This window comes from Mastomys coucha, unplaced genomic scaffold, assembly GCF_008632895.1.
Source record: "Mastomys coucha isolate ucsf_1 unplaced genomic scaffold, UCSF_Mcou_1 pScaffold15, whole genome shotgun sequence".
NCBI lineage: Eukaryota > Metazoa > Chordata > Mammalia > Rodentia > Muridae > Mastomys > Mastomys coucha.
Window position 1 is genome coordinate 143,069,551 of NW_022196897.1, and position 14,941 is coordinate 143,084,491.

Sequence of the window (14,941 nt, forward strand, 5' to 3'; positions counted from 1 at the left end):
CTGACTAAGACAACATCCTTCTTGCTCCACCTCCCAAACGCTGAGATTACGGAGGTGAGGGTAGGCAGAAGCCCTGTGAGTACTAAAGGTAATGGGACCAGCTTCCAGGAGACAGATCACTTTAACTCAGGGTGACTCAAGTGTTAGTTTTGAGGAAGAGGGCAGAAACATCCAGGGTGGGCAAAGGCCATTAGCTGAAGGTACTGAGATCCTTCATTAGCACGGGGAGGCATTTCAGGAATCTTAGGTGCTAGCTGAATGCGTTCTTATCTGGAGAAATGAAGCTGAACCTGTAATCTAAACAAGGCTACAGGACACTCCGCAGGTATGGGGTGTGGGGTCTGGGACCCCCCCAGGCTGAGAAGAGGAAGCCTCAAAGACAAAAGGAGTCTGCTGTATTTTACCAAACTGGGGACTTTCCTGTAAGGTCAGACTTCAACCTTAGCAGCAGGACTTTCCGGCAGCATGAATTTTTTGAAACCTCAAAGCCCTCCCCCAGTGACATACCCCCTCCAGCAAGGCCACACCATCTAATCCTTCAACTACTGAGGCATATAAGTAGGGGGAGGGGGAGGATTCTCATTCAAATCATCACTGTGTGTGTGTGTGTGTGTGTGTGTGTATGCACACATGCATATAGGTTCCCCTGGAGGCTAGCAGAAGGTATTGCATCCCTTGGAACTGTTATATAGGCTGTTATAAGCTGTTCGGTCTGATATTTTTTTTGCAAGAGCAGCCAGTGCTTCTAACAGCTGAGACATCTCTCCAACCCAAGACATGTATTTTAGATAGCTGCACATTTGCTTCTAGTTATACAATAAAAAGTAAAATAGTTTAAGTTTTTAAAATTCTAATTTTTATTAACTATTTATATACATTAATACAAAGCCCTGAAAATTGGCAAATTCATGTCTTAAGTTTTTTAACATAGTCACTGAATAGATCTACATTTATATTTTGTACATTAATAATGAAAGTGATACAGTAGTTATAGCTACACAGAAATATGTACAAGGACTCAAGACAGACTATTATTTGGCTTATTACACATGTGTAGATACTACACAAAACACAAGAATACAATTTTCAGAGAAGCAAACATAACCCAAACCTCTTTTTAAAATTTAAAAATAAAACTTTGGTTACCATTAATCATTAATTGGCAGCCAAATCTTAGACTAATTCAAATTAGCTAGCATTGGATATGTTAGACATGCTGAGCTAGACTGCCAAGCCAACACTTTATATTTTAAAAAATAAGGTTTGCAGCTAAAAATATTCATACTGATACATCATCTAACAATTAATTTAAACGGCTTATTCACATCCTTTCCGATGATAAACACAAAGGAGAAAAGGTGAACATAACGACCTGATTCATTAGAAGCTAAACCTCCAGGGAGGAAAGATTCTCAAGGGGATCCAGGAGTTCCCCCAGAGGAACTCAGGAGAAACCTAATTACCGAAACAAAGGGTGATACAAAACAGAAAGGAAAAGCAGCTCTTAAGTGGAAACATTTTGCTTACAAGGAATGAAGTGATTTTAATGTGAAAGCTTCAAATATTTTCAGGAAATTAAATGAACAATGAGATTGAATAATTGCTATGTAGCCATGCTGGCCTGACATTCCCAGCAATCTTCCGTACTGGAATTATAGGCATGACCCACTGTGCCCAACACAAATGAATTAATGAATGATATTATCATAATGCTACTTTACTTAGGAAATTTAATTTCTCATTTATCTGAATTTTATTCTCCTAGATTAAGAAACAGTTTCTTATTTTGAGAACTACATGACTGAATACAATCACATAAAATAATTAAGGTAATATCACAAAAATGGTAGTTTTAAAAATGAGTGTCCCTTTTACAGGGTTTTGGCATCAAGCTAAAAAGTACAAAGCTGCTTGTACTCAATGAGAGGAAGAAGACGGGCACAGACAGTCCCACACACTGCAGGTAACCAAGGGGCAGTTGCACTAGCAGGCCCAAGGCAGCCTGGTCCATCAGTGAGCTCTCCTACTGTGGGAGCTAACCCTACCTTCAACACAAGCAGACAGGACAAGTATCTCAGAGACTCACTGACTGAATATTAAAAAGCACAGGAGACATTTGATTATTTTGAAAAGACAGCTTAAGAAGTTCCTTAGTTCAACCTAAAAAGAAACCCTAGGAACAAACGCTAAAAAAAAAAGAAAAAAGAAAAAAATATTACTATTTATGAAGGCACTTAAAACATTCTTTTCTAATCTACCTCAAAATATGTCTGTCAAATATACAGGGTGAATAAATGCTTTTAAAAAGCTTACTTTTGGTGCAAGTTTTTGTATAACCCAGTGATAAAAATGTGAAGGATGGAGCCCCCAATTTTCTCCAGAACAATCTAAAAGTGCTTTGATCAGACGAAAGGTAACATTAATGATTTGCTCTTTCACTGACAACATCTTGCAGCCGTTTAAGTAAAACATCATCATTCTCTTGGCAGAGCCGCTTGGCAGGAGACTCTGCATCTCCACCGATGGCTAGCACACGCTTCGTGGTTTTCTGCTCACCTTGCCGTATCATGTTGTTGATATCTTTCAAACTCTACACAAACAAGAGGGCACGTGTAAAAGGCAGGAAAAAGAAATTTTACATAAAGAACAAAGCTAATTCTCTTTTCTTCCTCTTATCTTCTATCCCAATCTAAGCAATGGTATAGAGATTATCTTGTGAATCTACACCAACTTACATTGGTGGCTTTTTGAGTGGTTTTAAAAGATGATGCACCTTTAACACTAGTTCTCAAAATCCAAACTAGAAGTAGCAGAGGCACCAAAGAACTGATGTTACAAGTGCAAAATCACAAGTCTTACCACCCACTTTCAGAGTCAGACATTTTGTGGTAGGGCCTAGCAATCCATGTTGTGTTTATTTAGTGTGTATGTGTGAGTGTGTATGTGTGTGTGTGTGTGGATATGCATGTGTGTATATGCATCTGTGTGTATGTGTGTGTATGGTGTGTGTGTGTGTGTGTGTTACATTACTGATGTGGCATGTGTACAGAGGTCGGGGGACAACTTTTAGGAGTTGCTTTCTCCCTTTCCCATGTGGGTTCCTGAGACTGGAATTCAAGTCATCAGGACTGTGCAGTGTCTTAGGGTTTCTATTGCCTCAACAAAACACTATGATCAAAAAAAGCAAGTTTGGGAGAGAGGTAATAAGGATTTATTCATCTTACACGTCCAGATCACTGTCCATCACTGAAGAAAGTCAAGACAGGATTACAAACAGGGCGGACTCCTGGAGGCAGGCGTTGATGCAGAGGTCATAGATTGGTGCTGCTTAGTAGCCTGCTCAGCCTGTTTTCTAATAGAAAAGGATTACACCAGACTAGGGATGGTGGCACCATCCACAATGGGCTGGGCTCTCCACAACTGATCACTAGTTGAGAAAATGCCTTACAGCTGGTTCTCATGGAGGCATTTCCTCAACTGAGGCTCCTTCCTCTCTGATGACTGTAGCTTGTGTTAAGTTGACACACAAAAGCAGCCAGTACAGCCAGCAAGTGCTTACACTCACTGCCAGCTGCAACTCAAGCTTGTTTGTTTGTTAAATCTCTTCATTTATTACTTATTTAATGTGCATGAATGTGTTGTTTGCATATTTGTATGTATGCTGTGTGCATGCCTGGTGCCCACAGAGGCCAGAAGAGAGTGTCAAATCCTCTGAGACTGGCATTAGAGATGGTTATGAGCCACTGATTAGTTGCTGAGACTTGAAAGTAGATCCTTGGAAACAGCAGAGTAGCATATGTGTGTGTGTTTCTGTTGTGAGAACATATAAATACATATCACACATGTAGACATCTCAAAGGCCTCAGGGATGTAAGCTAAGTCATCAGGCTTGGTGGGAGGGGCGTTAACCTGATGAGCCAATGTATTGGTCCTGTTCTTTTCTCAGAGACAGTGTCAGGCTGGCCTTGAACTACTGGAAGTCTGTCTGCCTCAGAGTGATACATTCCTATTCCCGGTTTAACAGAGTAATGCTGTTACACTCTGATGTGCTTACTGATTGCCTGGGAATGACTCAGATTTAGCTGATGTGGGATCTGTGAGTCACCCCAGGTAATGCTGACATTATAGGCTCAGGAGAGGCAGTTCCGGAAACTGCATCCCAGCTGTTTAGAGTGAACCTTCTACCTGGCCCTGCCTGACCCATCTCTGTGATTCCACAGGTCTGCAGGACAGATCTCTGTGTTTCCACAGGTCTGCAGGGCAGGGCTGGTGTTCAGCAAGCTCCCGGGTGATTCTAACTCTTATCAGGAATCACTGCCCTGGATCTCAGATGGTCTAATATCTTCTAAACACCATGATGGGACAAGTCTCATCTTGGTCAGTTCTCCTGGGTAAGTATAGTAAGACCTCAGTAAGCATGGAACCATGGAGAATGAGGAGTTAAAGAACTGTCACTGCACTGACACAATTTGTCTAAATAATACTTGTGGCTTCTAGAAACTTAAGATGCTGCTGGCCGAGCAGTGGTGGCGCACGCTTTTAATCCCAGCACTTGGGAGGCAGAGGCAGGCGGAATTCTGAGTTGGAGGCCAGCCTGGTCTACAGAGTGAGTTCCAGAACAGCCAGGGCTACACAGAGAAACCCTGTCTCAAAAAACCAAAAAAACCAAAAAAACCAAAAAAAAAAAAAAAAGGGCTGCAGCTGTGCAGTCCTAGATTTCCTGAACAAGCCTATCTCTGACACATCTCCAGCAATGCACTGGGTAGAGATGAAGCCAGTCTCTGACACATCTCCAACAATGCACTGGGTAGAGATGAAGCCAGTCTCTCCATAAATGGAGACAGAAGAGTAGGCTCCTGCTTTTCTAACTCTTCACTAACCTGAGAGAAGCTCGGACATCTGCTGAGACACTTCTTAAAATAAGCCCAAACCAAACCAAACCAAAAAAATCCAAACAAACAGGGGCCAGAGAAATGTTTTAGTGGTTAATAGTATTGCTTGCTCTTCTGAAGGTTTAATTCCTAGCACCCACATGGCAGCTAACAACTGTCTGAAACTCCAGTTCCAGGGGATCCAATTCCATCTTCTAGTCTCCAAAAGCACTGAGCACACAAGTGTTGCACAGACATATATGCAGGTAAAACACTCACATAAAATAATAGAGTAAAAATTAACAAACAAAAACATCAATAATAATCATAATCATAATCATAATCATAATAATATCTTAGTACTTGGGAGGTAGAGGCAGGTGGATCTCTATGAGTCTGAGGCCAGCCTGGTCTACAGAGCTAGGTCCAGGACAGCCAGGGCTACATAAAGTCTGTTTCGAAAACAATATCAAACAAACACACCCCCTAAAAAAGCAGCACCTCAGCACTCCCAGAAATGCACATGAGAAGAATGGACGAAGCCACCTCAGCTCAGTGTGATGCTCTCTTCCTTTTCCTCTGTTTCTGTGCTATTAGGATGAAACCTAAGGACTGGCTTATGCTTCGCAAGCTCTTTACCAGTGAGGCACATCTGCCAAACCAGACACTGCTCTTTCTAGCAGACAGGATCTTACTGTGTAGTCCAGACTGGACCCAAACTCAAAATCTTCCTGCCAGGATGCAGATCAGACTGCTGTTCACAGCCCAATACCTGCAGCATCCACGCCCTTTGTCACGATGCTGACAGGCGCCCTACTCACAGTGCTCTCGGGAATCTCCAGCTAACTGTTTAAAGATACCTGAGAGAAACCCAGTCTCAAAAAACAAAACAAAACAGAAAAACAAAAAAACAAAAAACAAACTTGGGAGGCAGAGGCAGGTGGATTTCTGAGTTTGAGGCCAGCCTGGTCTACGGAGTGAGTTCCAGGACAGCCAGAGATACACAGAGAAACCCTGTCTCGAAAAACCAAAAAAAAAAAAAAAACCACAAAAAACAAAAAACAAAAAAGATACCTGAGAGTATATAGGCTTGGAGGATACAACAAAAAGGCACTGGTGGCCACACCTCTGGTGTCCCACCCACTTCCCTGCCTTGCTAGAGAAGCAGAGAGCCTGGCTCTCTAGAATCCTGTACAACGGCCCACTCCTGACCGATGGGCCTGACTCCACTTCAGAGCTTCCACACTCCTGCCATGCAGTCTGTCTCTGGTGCTGGGAGTCTGCACTCGCTGCAGAGCTCCTACACTTTGTTGAATGTTGTTAACCACGTTTCTAAAAAGCTTCCTACCCCATCAATAGGTCTTAGCATCCTCCATTAGCCCCACTTCCAAGGCGGTTCCAGCAACTCAACAGCTCAGTGCTGGCATTACAGGTATGCACCACCATGCAGAGTAATAACAGTGTTTCTGTTTCTTGTCATACAAGCATGGTACAGTTAGTAGTTTATATTTTATCAGTGTTTCGTTATAACTTTATAACGAAAAGATGAATGACTGCTGGCTGGCAAACTGAACTCTAGTTTTCAGAGGTAAAGTTACTTGAAATCCAACTTTTTCATAGTTAGTTGAAAATTCTAACCAGAAATCCAGCACTGAAAAAGTATGTACAGGAGACACTCTAAAGCAGTCTGTGTGCACTGTACCTTAGATGGGCTGCCATTGAACTTGTACAGCAGTGCGCTCCTGGGGGTGAGGCCTGATCCATTCTTGTGTGGAGAAACATAAATGGAATGCTGCTGGGAAATTCGGCGTGGGGAGCCCGGCTGCTGCTTAATATGTGGGAAAGGAGAGAGGGGTGGAGCATCCATCTAAAGTGATCCAGAAATCATATTTTTAAGACAAAAGGATAAAAAAAAACCCATATTGTTCTTTGTTAGAAGATATTACATTTAAAGGCTTATTTATGAATAGAAAACCAAAAACTTGCTCTTACTCATTGTTTTCATCAACTACTAATAGGCAAGGGAAAGCTTATCTTCTTCAATCACCCAAGAAATCCTGTACCTAGTTTTGAAGATTCTGGACAAACTGGGCAAAACAGCATGTTTGTAATCCCACACTCAGGAGCCGAGGCAGGAGTATGTGCATGCTGGACTAGCCTGAGCTCTGTCTCTCCAGAGAATAATGACAAGAACACAAACGACTGGGACAAATCACAGGCACACGTGGGATCCGGGGTTCATACCATGGAGGTGACAATAGGGGCTGGACTCATTTGATTCCAAGTATCATAAAACAGCCACACCAGACCCTGTACCACCACAAACAACACATCAAGCAAGTCTCAAAGGTACATTCCTGACTGATGCCCAAGAAGGAGCAAACAGGCTGAATCCAGGACTTGAAAACTGGGTTCACTAAAGAGAACACTGAAGCAAGCTCACATTGAAATGAAGCTGGAATTGAAAAAGTCAGTATTCAGCAGGCAATGGTGGCACAGGCCTTTAATCCCAGCACATGGGAAGAAGAGGTAGGTGGATTTCTGAGTTTGAGGCCAGTCTGGTCTACAGAGTGAGTTTCAGGACAGCCAGGGCTACACAGAGAAACCCTGTCTCAAAAAACAACAACAAAAAATTGTTTTTAAAATTAAGATTTCATTGTGGCTCAGGCCCTTCTACTCTCATCCTCCCGAGTTTCACATTTGGTATAAACACAGATTATGGTCTAACCCCACAGCCCTCAGGCCTGGATCTGGGAACTGAGGAAGACAGACAGAAGGGAGGTGATAGCCAGTGTGACTACAGACCCCGCAGCCCATGTTCCATCTGTAACTTTATTTACTGATGCCCACTTAAATGTCTGGTTGTATTGGAGCAAGGAAAATGAAGTTTAGAATACTACACATGCCCTATAGTTGGGCCTCCTAGTTGCCGGGAACAAGGCAGTTTCCATTGCAAAAACTGTGGTTGCAAAATTGAAGCTTCCTGAAAAATCACTTAGAAAAGATTCTGGCTTTGGAGAAAACCTGAGAAATCAGACTCTCTGCCACAGGAAGGGACTCTGGTGACAGTTAATCATCGACAGCCAGAAAGCAGCCAGCGCTGCTGGTTATGCCCAGGCATTCAGCAGCCATACTACACTGGGATAGGAAGTGACCAGGCTGTCCCGGCATTGACTAACAACACTCAATGTGCCTCAGGGAAAGCCCAAATCAACCTCAGAGGCCTTAGAAAGGCCGCAACCTGCCTAGGAGCCAACCGTTACCCTATACACTTCCCTTATTCTATTATTTTGCCTTGTGGGATAAGTCACTAAGAAAAGTGTGGCCATGAACCGCTTGTGTTCACAGGTACTCAATAATCTCCAGCCCAAGAAGCACCCAACGGAAGTGAGGGTCCGCCGGCCGGACCCCTACAGAAAAGCGCAATACCACCAAGCCTGAGACGACTTGGTGGACATGTACTAAAGGTTTAGTTAAATGGGCCTCTTCTGATGCGTTCAAACTAAATAGACAGGTTTATCTGGACCTAGAGATATTAAAATTCTGTTTCTGAATTAAAACAAGTTACATTTCTTTGCAAAATGATCCTACACAGTTGGAGAGGCTCAGACTTCCCCTCATGACATAAAGATAACCATGCGTGGCTTTGGGAGAAACCCTCTGTTTCTATGCTACTCGATCAGGAATAATTAAAACAACCTTGCCATGCTTGGGAAAGGAACTCAAAAATTAGATAATTAAGCCGGGCAGTGGTGGCGCATGCTTTTAAGTCCCAACACTTGGGAGGCAGAGGCAGGCAGATTTCTGAGTTCAAGGCCAGCCTGGTCTACAGAGTGAGTTCCAAGACAACCAGGGCTACAGAGAGAAACCCTTTCTCAAAAAAAAAAAAAAAAAAAAAAAAAAAAAAAGGAGATAATTGGTGCCAGTCTCTGCTCTCTTAGTCCTCCTGGCTTACTACTCTGTCGTCAGCCTTGGCTGGGACTTTAGTTCTCATTTTGATTGGATTAATGGGGGATCCCTAAATCTTAAACTATATGGCCAACTGACTCCATGATGGAAGTTACCATTCAGGCTGTACATCTCAGCACATAGACAGTACTGCTTGCCAAGACTAAAACAAAGGCTTAACCTATCAAAGTTCAAATTATGGGAAAGTCCCTAAATGTACTAACCTTTTGGCTTTTGTAGTTTTGGTTCTGGCAAACTATTCTTGTTAGCTGAAGTATGTTAACTCAGGATATAATTTTTGTGCTTAAAAGCTCTCCCTGAGAAAGGACGGGAGCTACACTGGAGTCCCAAAAAGCCCTTGTGTAGTTGCCTGCCTACTAATAAAGACTTCCTACTGGCTTGTAACCATCCATATCTGAGCAGTCTTCCTGTATGTTCAAAAGGAGCATATGGCAACTATGGTAAACTATGAAGAAAAACAGAACTCTGAACAGAGAAACAGAAGAAGGGAGAGAATTTCAGGTCAATGGCACAGACCAGATCCTCAAAATGATCAGAGAAAACTTTTCCAAACTAAGAAAAGACACAGCCATACAGGTATAAGAAACCCAACTAGATAAGACCAGGAAAAAACTCTCCAAGGCATGTCATAGTTAAAACATTAAATACACAGAACAAAAACTGAAAATATTAAAAGCTGTAAGAGGAAAAGTAAAAAGTTATATATATATAAAAACATCAGAATAACATCTGATTTCTCAATGGAAATTGAAAGCCAGAAGAGTCTGGAGAAATGCACTCAAACATTCTAAAAAGACCATGACCCAAATTATTGATCCCAGCAAAACTATCTGCCATAGTTGCCATAGAACAACAACAAAAAATTTATGTTCACCAAAACAACCCTAAGGAGAATACTAGAAGCAATACTTTGGAATAAAAAGAGGAAGAAACATAACCAAGAGACTCTAGAAAAAAAAAACAAAATAAACAAAGCTGTCATCAGTGAAATACAAAGCATGAATTAGAATACAAACAGGGGGCTGGTGAGATGGCTCAGCAGGTAAGAGCACCGACTGCTCTTCCAAAGGTGCTGAGTTCAATTCCCAGCAACCACTTGGTGGCTCACAACCATCTGTAATGAGATCTGATGCCCTCTTCTAGTGTGTCTGAAGACAGCTACAGTGTACTTATTTATAATAATAAATAAATCTTTTTTTAAAAAAAGAATACAAACAGAAAATAAAAACAAAAACAAACAACAAAAACCAAACAACTGCAATCAACATACAACTCTCAACAACAACTTAAAGACATTAATGGACTACACTCTCCAATCAAAAGAAATAGGTTAGCTGAATGACATAAGAAACAAAATCCAGGCCAGGTGTGTGTGAGATGGCACATGTATTTAATCCAAGCACTTGGGAGGCAGAGGCAGGAGGATCTCTGTAAATTGGATGCCATTGGGGTCTACATAGTGACTGCCAGGCCACGGCCAGAACTATATAGTGAAACCCTGTAACAAATGCACACACAATAATAAAGAAACAAAGCTGGGCGCTGGTGGCACACACCTTTAATCCCAGCACTTGGGAGGAGAGGCAGGCAAGAAAAAAAAGAAATAGAATTTTGGTTTTTGGGTTTTTTGTTTTGTTTTTGTTTTGTTTTGTTTTTTTTTTTCGAGACAGGGTTTCTCTGTGTAGCCCTGGCTGTCCTGGAACTCACTCTGTAGACCAGGCTGGCCTGGAACTCAGAAATCCGCCTGCCTCTGCCTCCCAAGTGCTGGGATTAAAGGTATGTGCCACCACTACCCGGCCAAAATTCTATTTCTATTGTCTATTGGTTGTCCAATACAAAGTGGTCAGTCCTAAAACCATACATATAAATGCCAAATTAAATGGACTCAGCCGGTTATATTTATATATTTATGCATATATACATACATATATACATGTGTATACATACACATACACACACACATATATATATACACACACATACACATGTTATAATAATAAAGAAAAAGACGCCATCAATTTGAGAGGGGGTTGTGGGGGACATGGAAGGGACTGAAAGTGAAAGGAAGAAATTATATAAGTACAGTTTAAATAAAATTTAAAAATTTTTGAAGAAAGTAGCAAGACTTAAAACTTACTATATGATCCTGATTGGACAAATCATACTTCAATGCGAATGACTTCACTCTTCCTACATATATTGTATTGTAGAATTTGATAAGATCACCTCTTTCCTCTTTCACTGGTTCACTGGAACAGTTGGGAGTTTTTGTGGCATCTTCTATGTCTGTTAAGAATTCAGCATGGTGATAGGTATTCTGTATTATTAAATTAATAACCTGGGTTACATTCCTTTTAACAAAATTAAAAAGAAATGCAAATCCTTATAAAAAAGCAATTAATCTTCTCAGAGAAATCTATCTGCATATTCACAAACCACACTGGCAGTGTAGTGGCAAGTGCTTGTTATCACAGCACTTGGAAGACTGCCGGGAGGGGAAGAATCAAAAGTCCAAGCTAGCCTGGGCTACACCATGAGACTGTTAAAGAAATAATCCAACCAGAACGTGGAAAGATGTAACTGTGTGGACTGAATGTGGCGCTGTTCTCTCTAGTCACAGCTCACAACACATTTCAGAAGGACAGTCTTTGAGCTCACTGTCACCTATAGCCAGTGAGGGAACCAGCTCTGGTTAGGACTTAAGCAACTTCAAAATGGGCGGCAGTGAAACACCCTGATTTCAGAGGCCAAGAGGCCCACAGATACTCATCCTGGTTGTCTAAAAGGTTAAGAAAGATGCACACTGGGCGGTGGTGGCACATGCCTATAATCCCAGCACTTGGGAGGCAGAGGCAGGTGGATTTCTGAGTTTGAGGCCAGCCTGGACTACAGAGTGAGTTCCAGGACAGCCAGGGCTACACAGACAAACCCTGTCTCGAAAAAACCAAAAAAAAAAAAAAAAAAAAAAAAAAAAAAAAAAAACCAAAAAAAAAAAGAAAAAAAAGAAAAAAGAAAGGTGCAAAGTGAGCCAGGTGTGGTGAGGCACATCTTTGATGCCAGCACAAAGGGTTAGAGTTCTGGGCCAGCTGGGGCCACACAGTAAGACCCTTGGCTCCAACAACAGCAACAGCAACAACATCATCAAGATGAATTGTTTGTGTTTATCTTTTTGCAAATTCAAGGAGAGTAAGTTGTAGGGTTTGTTGTTTGTTTTTGCAAAGTTTTATTCTGTAGTAGAAGATAACCTCAAACCTCTTGATTTAGGGCTAAGCCAGAACTGGCCAGCACATTCTAGGACTCTTGTTTCTCCTGCATAACAGGATAGCTAATTTTCAATTGTTATACCCTCAACTGTTAAAAAAGACAGTTTACTCCAAGGTGCTGTCTTATCTGTTGGCACCACTTGAAGAAACTCTTGGCTTCAAGCAGAGCTGTCGTCTGCTCATTCGCAGGGGCCATCTAGGAGAAGCTAAAAACAAGAAGGTGGTCTTCCCCGAGATGGTTCTGCCATAGACTGTCAATATATGACTGACGTGGTTTGAATATGCTTAACCCACGGAGTAGCACTTTTTGGAGGTGTGGCCTATTGGAGTAGGTGTGTCAATGTAGGCATGGGCTTTAAGATCTTCATCCTAACTGCCTGGAAGCCAGTATCTGCTAGCAGCCTTCAGATGAAGATGTAGAACTCTCAGCTCCTCCTGTGCCATGCCTGCCTGGATGCTGCCACGTTCCATCCTTGCTGATAATGGACTGAACCTCTGAACCTGTAAGCCAGCCCCAATTAAATGCTGTCCTTATAAGAGTTGCCTTGGTCATGGTGTCTCTTCACAGCAGTAAAACCCTAATTAAGACAATGAGAGATTTGCTTCTCTAGGCAAGGCCAAGGACATTAAATCTGAGGAAAGATTCCTGACATTAATATGCTTTCCTGTTATTATTAAGTATATAACAATCACTAGATCCCCACGCACCTTTCTGAGCAGATCTCTATGGACCTACAAAGATGCACTACCCCGTAGTAATGCTCTATAGGCAATAGATAATAATTCTATAGAATTCCTGACTTGATTAAAATAATTTTAGGAAGAAAGTTTTTAGAGATGGTCATAGTTGCTAGAAAGATGTTAATAAAATTAGAATTAAGAACAGAATGTGCCCACTCCTAATAATAGTACCTAAAGGCTACATAATAAGAAATGCAGAGCTGGAGAGATGGCTCAGCAGTTAGGAGTACCAACTGCTCTTCCAAAGGTATTGAGATCTGATGCCCTCTTCTGGAGTGTATGAAGACAGCTACAGTGTACTTACATATAATAAATAAATCATTAAAAAAAAAAAAGAAATGCAATGAGCTTTCATAATTACACTAAAAAGAGAAAAAGACTAACATACGTAGGTATATGTGTACGTATGTAAGCATGCATGAATACTTGTGGAGTTGTGACAGACGGTCAGGCCCAGCTAGAGTGTGGGTGTAAGAGTATTTGAATGTATATGTGTCTGTGCATATTTGCCCGTACAAAGCATCTTAATTCTTTTCCTTTCCTTCCTCTCTGGTTCACAAAGAGTTAAGCAGCCAGAGAGGCTTCTGGCTGATTCACCTGAGAAAGGAGCACCAGCAGTAAACCCTTTCACTTAATTCCCTGCTGCTATACAATATGTGTTAATTGCCAGATATTAGTCCTATTAACACACAAGTAATACAGAGCTAAGTTCTTAGCACAGCACAGTAAGAAAGGGTTAAGTTTCCCTAGCGCTTATTTAAAGATAAAGAGTTAAATAAAGCACTGATAACACACACATGGCATGGAGAGAGAGTCCAGTGGTTAAAAGCACTTATTGCTCTTGCAGAGGACCTGGGTTTTGTCCCCAGCATCCATAAGAAGGTTCCCATTCTACCCAGTTCCAGCGGATCTGACACCTTCTTCTGGCTTCCAAGGATACTGCATGCACACGGTGCATAGACATGCAGCATCCACACATATAAAGAAATTAAAAACTTGAAGACCCCATGACTTCAGTCTTTAAAAATGAAATACACAAGCTGCGTATTCGCCTCTGCCTGTGGGAGATGCTGCTTTTGCATGTGGTACCCTGCAAAACCTCAGAATTGTGCAGAACCTCCCCATCAACAAGAAGGCCTTTGCTAGAAATGGTCCCTTAATCTTGAGCTTTTCAACCTTTAGAAGTGAAAGGCATAAATTTCTGGTTTTTCTTAACTATGCAATCTCAGGTATCTTGTTATAGCAATAGAAAATAACGTTTTCTTTTTTCTTTTTTTCTTTTTTTCGACAGGGTTTCTCTGTGTAGCCCTGGCTGTCCTAGAACTCACTCTGTAGACCAGGTTGGCCTTGAACTCAGAAATCCACCTGCCTCTGCCTCACAAGTACTGGGATTAAAGGCGTGCACCACCACTGCCCAGCTTAACATTTTCTTTAGATTATAAATTTCAGTGTTACAGAAAAACATGCTAGATATTTTAGTTTGGCTCTTTGGTTTGATTTTTTTCCCCAAGGATTTAAAGTCAAGTGGAGAAGAAAAAGGAAACTCATCCATAGTTGTGATTAGATCCAGAGTTCTACATCCCAGGATGATATAAGAACGTTTGGGCAAAGAACATAATGGAAGCGTTTCTGTCTTAGGGGTCTGGTTGAGGCATGTGTTGGGGAAATCCATGTCCAGCTTCTTAAGGGCCAGCTCAGTGGCTGCAGCTGGCTGCAGCTGGTTCCTCTGCACACTGTCATTAGTGTTCAGACTGAGAAGACTTGGATGAGGGAGGGTCCTTGCCACTTAAACATAAAGAAGGCAGGAGCAGAGAGATGGCTGCTGGACAATGAGCCACCACATGGGTGCTCTGCAAGAGCAGTTAGCACTCTTGACCACTGAGCCATCCCTCCAGCCCATGTATGCATCTTCAAAGTCATTTGTGGGTCACTCAGTTGGAGTGCTTGTCTAGTGTACACTGAGTTCTAGATTCTATTTTCAGTATCTCATAAACTGTGCAGAGCCACAAGTGCTCAATCCAGGGTTCAGGATGTGGAGAACCAGAAGTGAAAGATCATTGTGTGATACATGAGATGAGATCAGCCTGGGCTAGAAAT

At 41.8% G+C, this 14,941-nt stretch overlaps 1 protein-coding gene across 3 annotated transcripts in view; it reads right to left on the reverse strand.

The window, feature by feature from the left end:
- Nucleotides 1-833: 833 nt before the first annotated feature.
- Rbl1 (RB transcriptional corepressor like 1) overlaps nt 834-14,941 on the reverse strand; it is a 60,855-nt gene continuing 46,747 nt past the window's right edge. For all 3 annotated transcript variants that reach the window (XM_031372540.1, XM_031372539.1, XM_031372541.1), the window contains 3 exons: nt 10,978-11,126; nt 6,574-6,738; nt 834-2,590 (listed from right to left, as the gene is read on the reverse strand). In XM_031372540.1, coding sequence (XP_031228400.1) covers nt 2,420-2,590; nt 6,574-6,738; nt 10,978-11,126 — 485 coding nt within the window. In that variant the 3' untranslated portion in view covers nt 834-2,419. The remainder of the gene's footprint in view (nt 2,591-6,573; nt 6,739-10,977; nt 11,127-14,941) is intronic.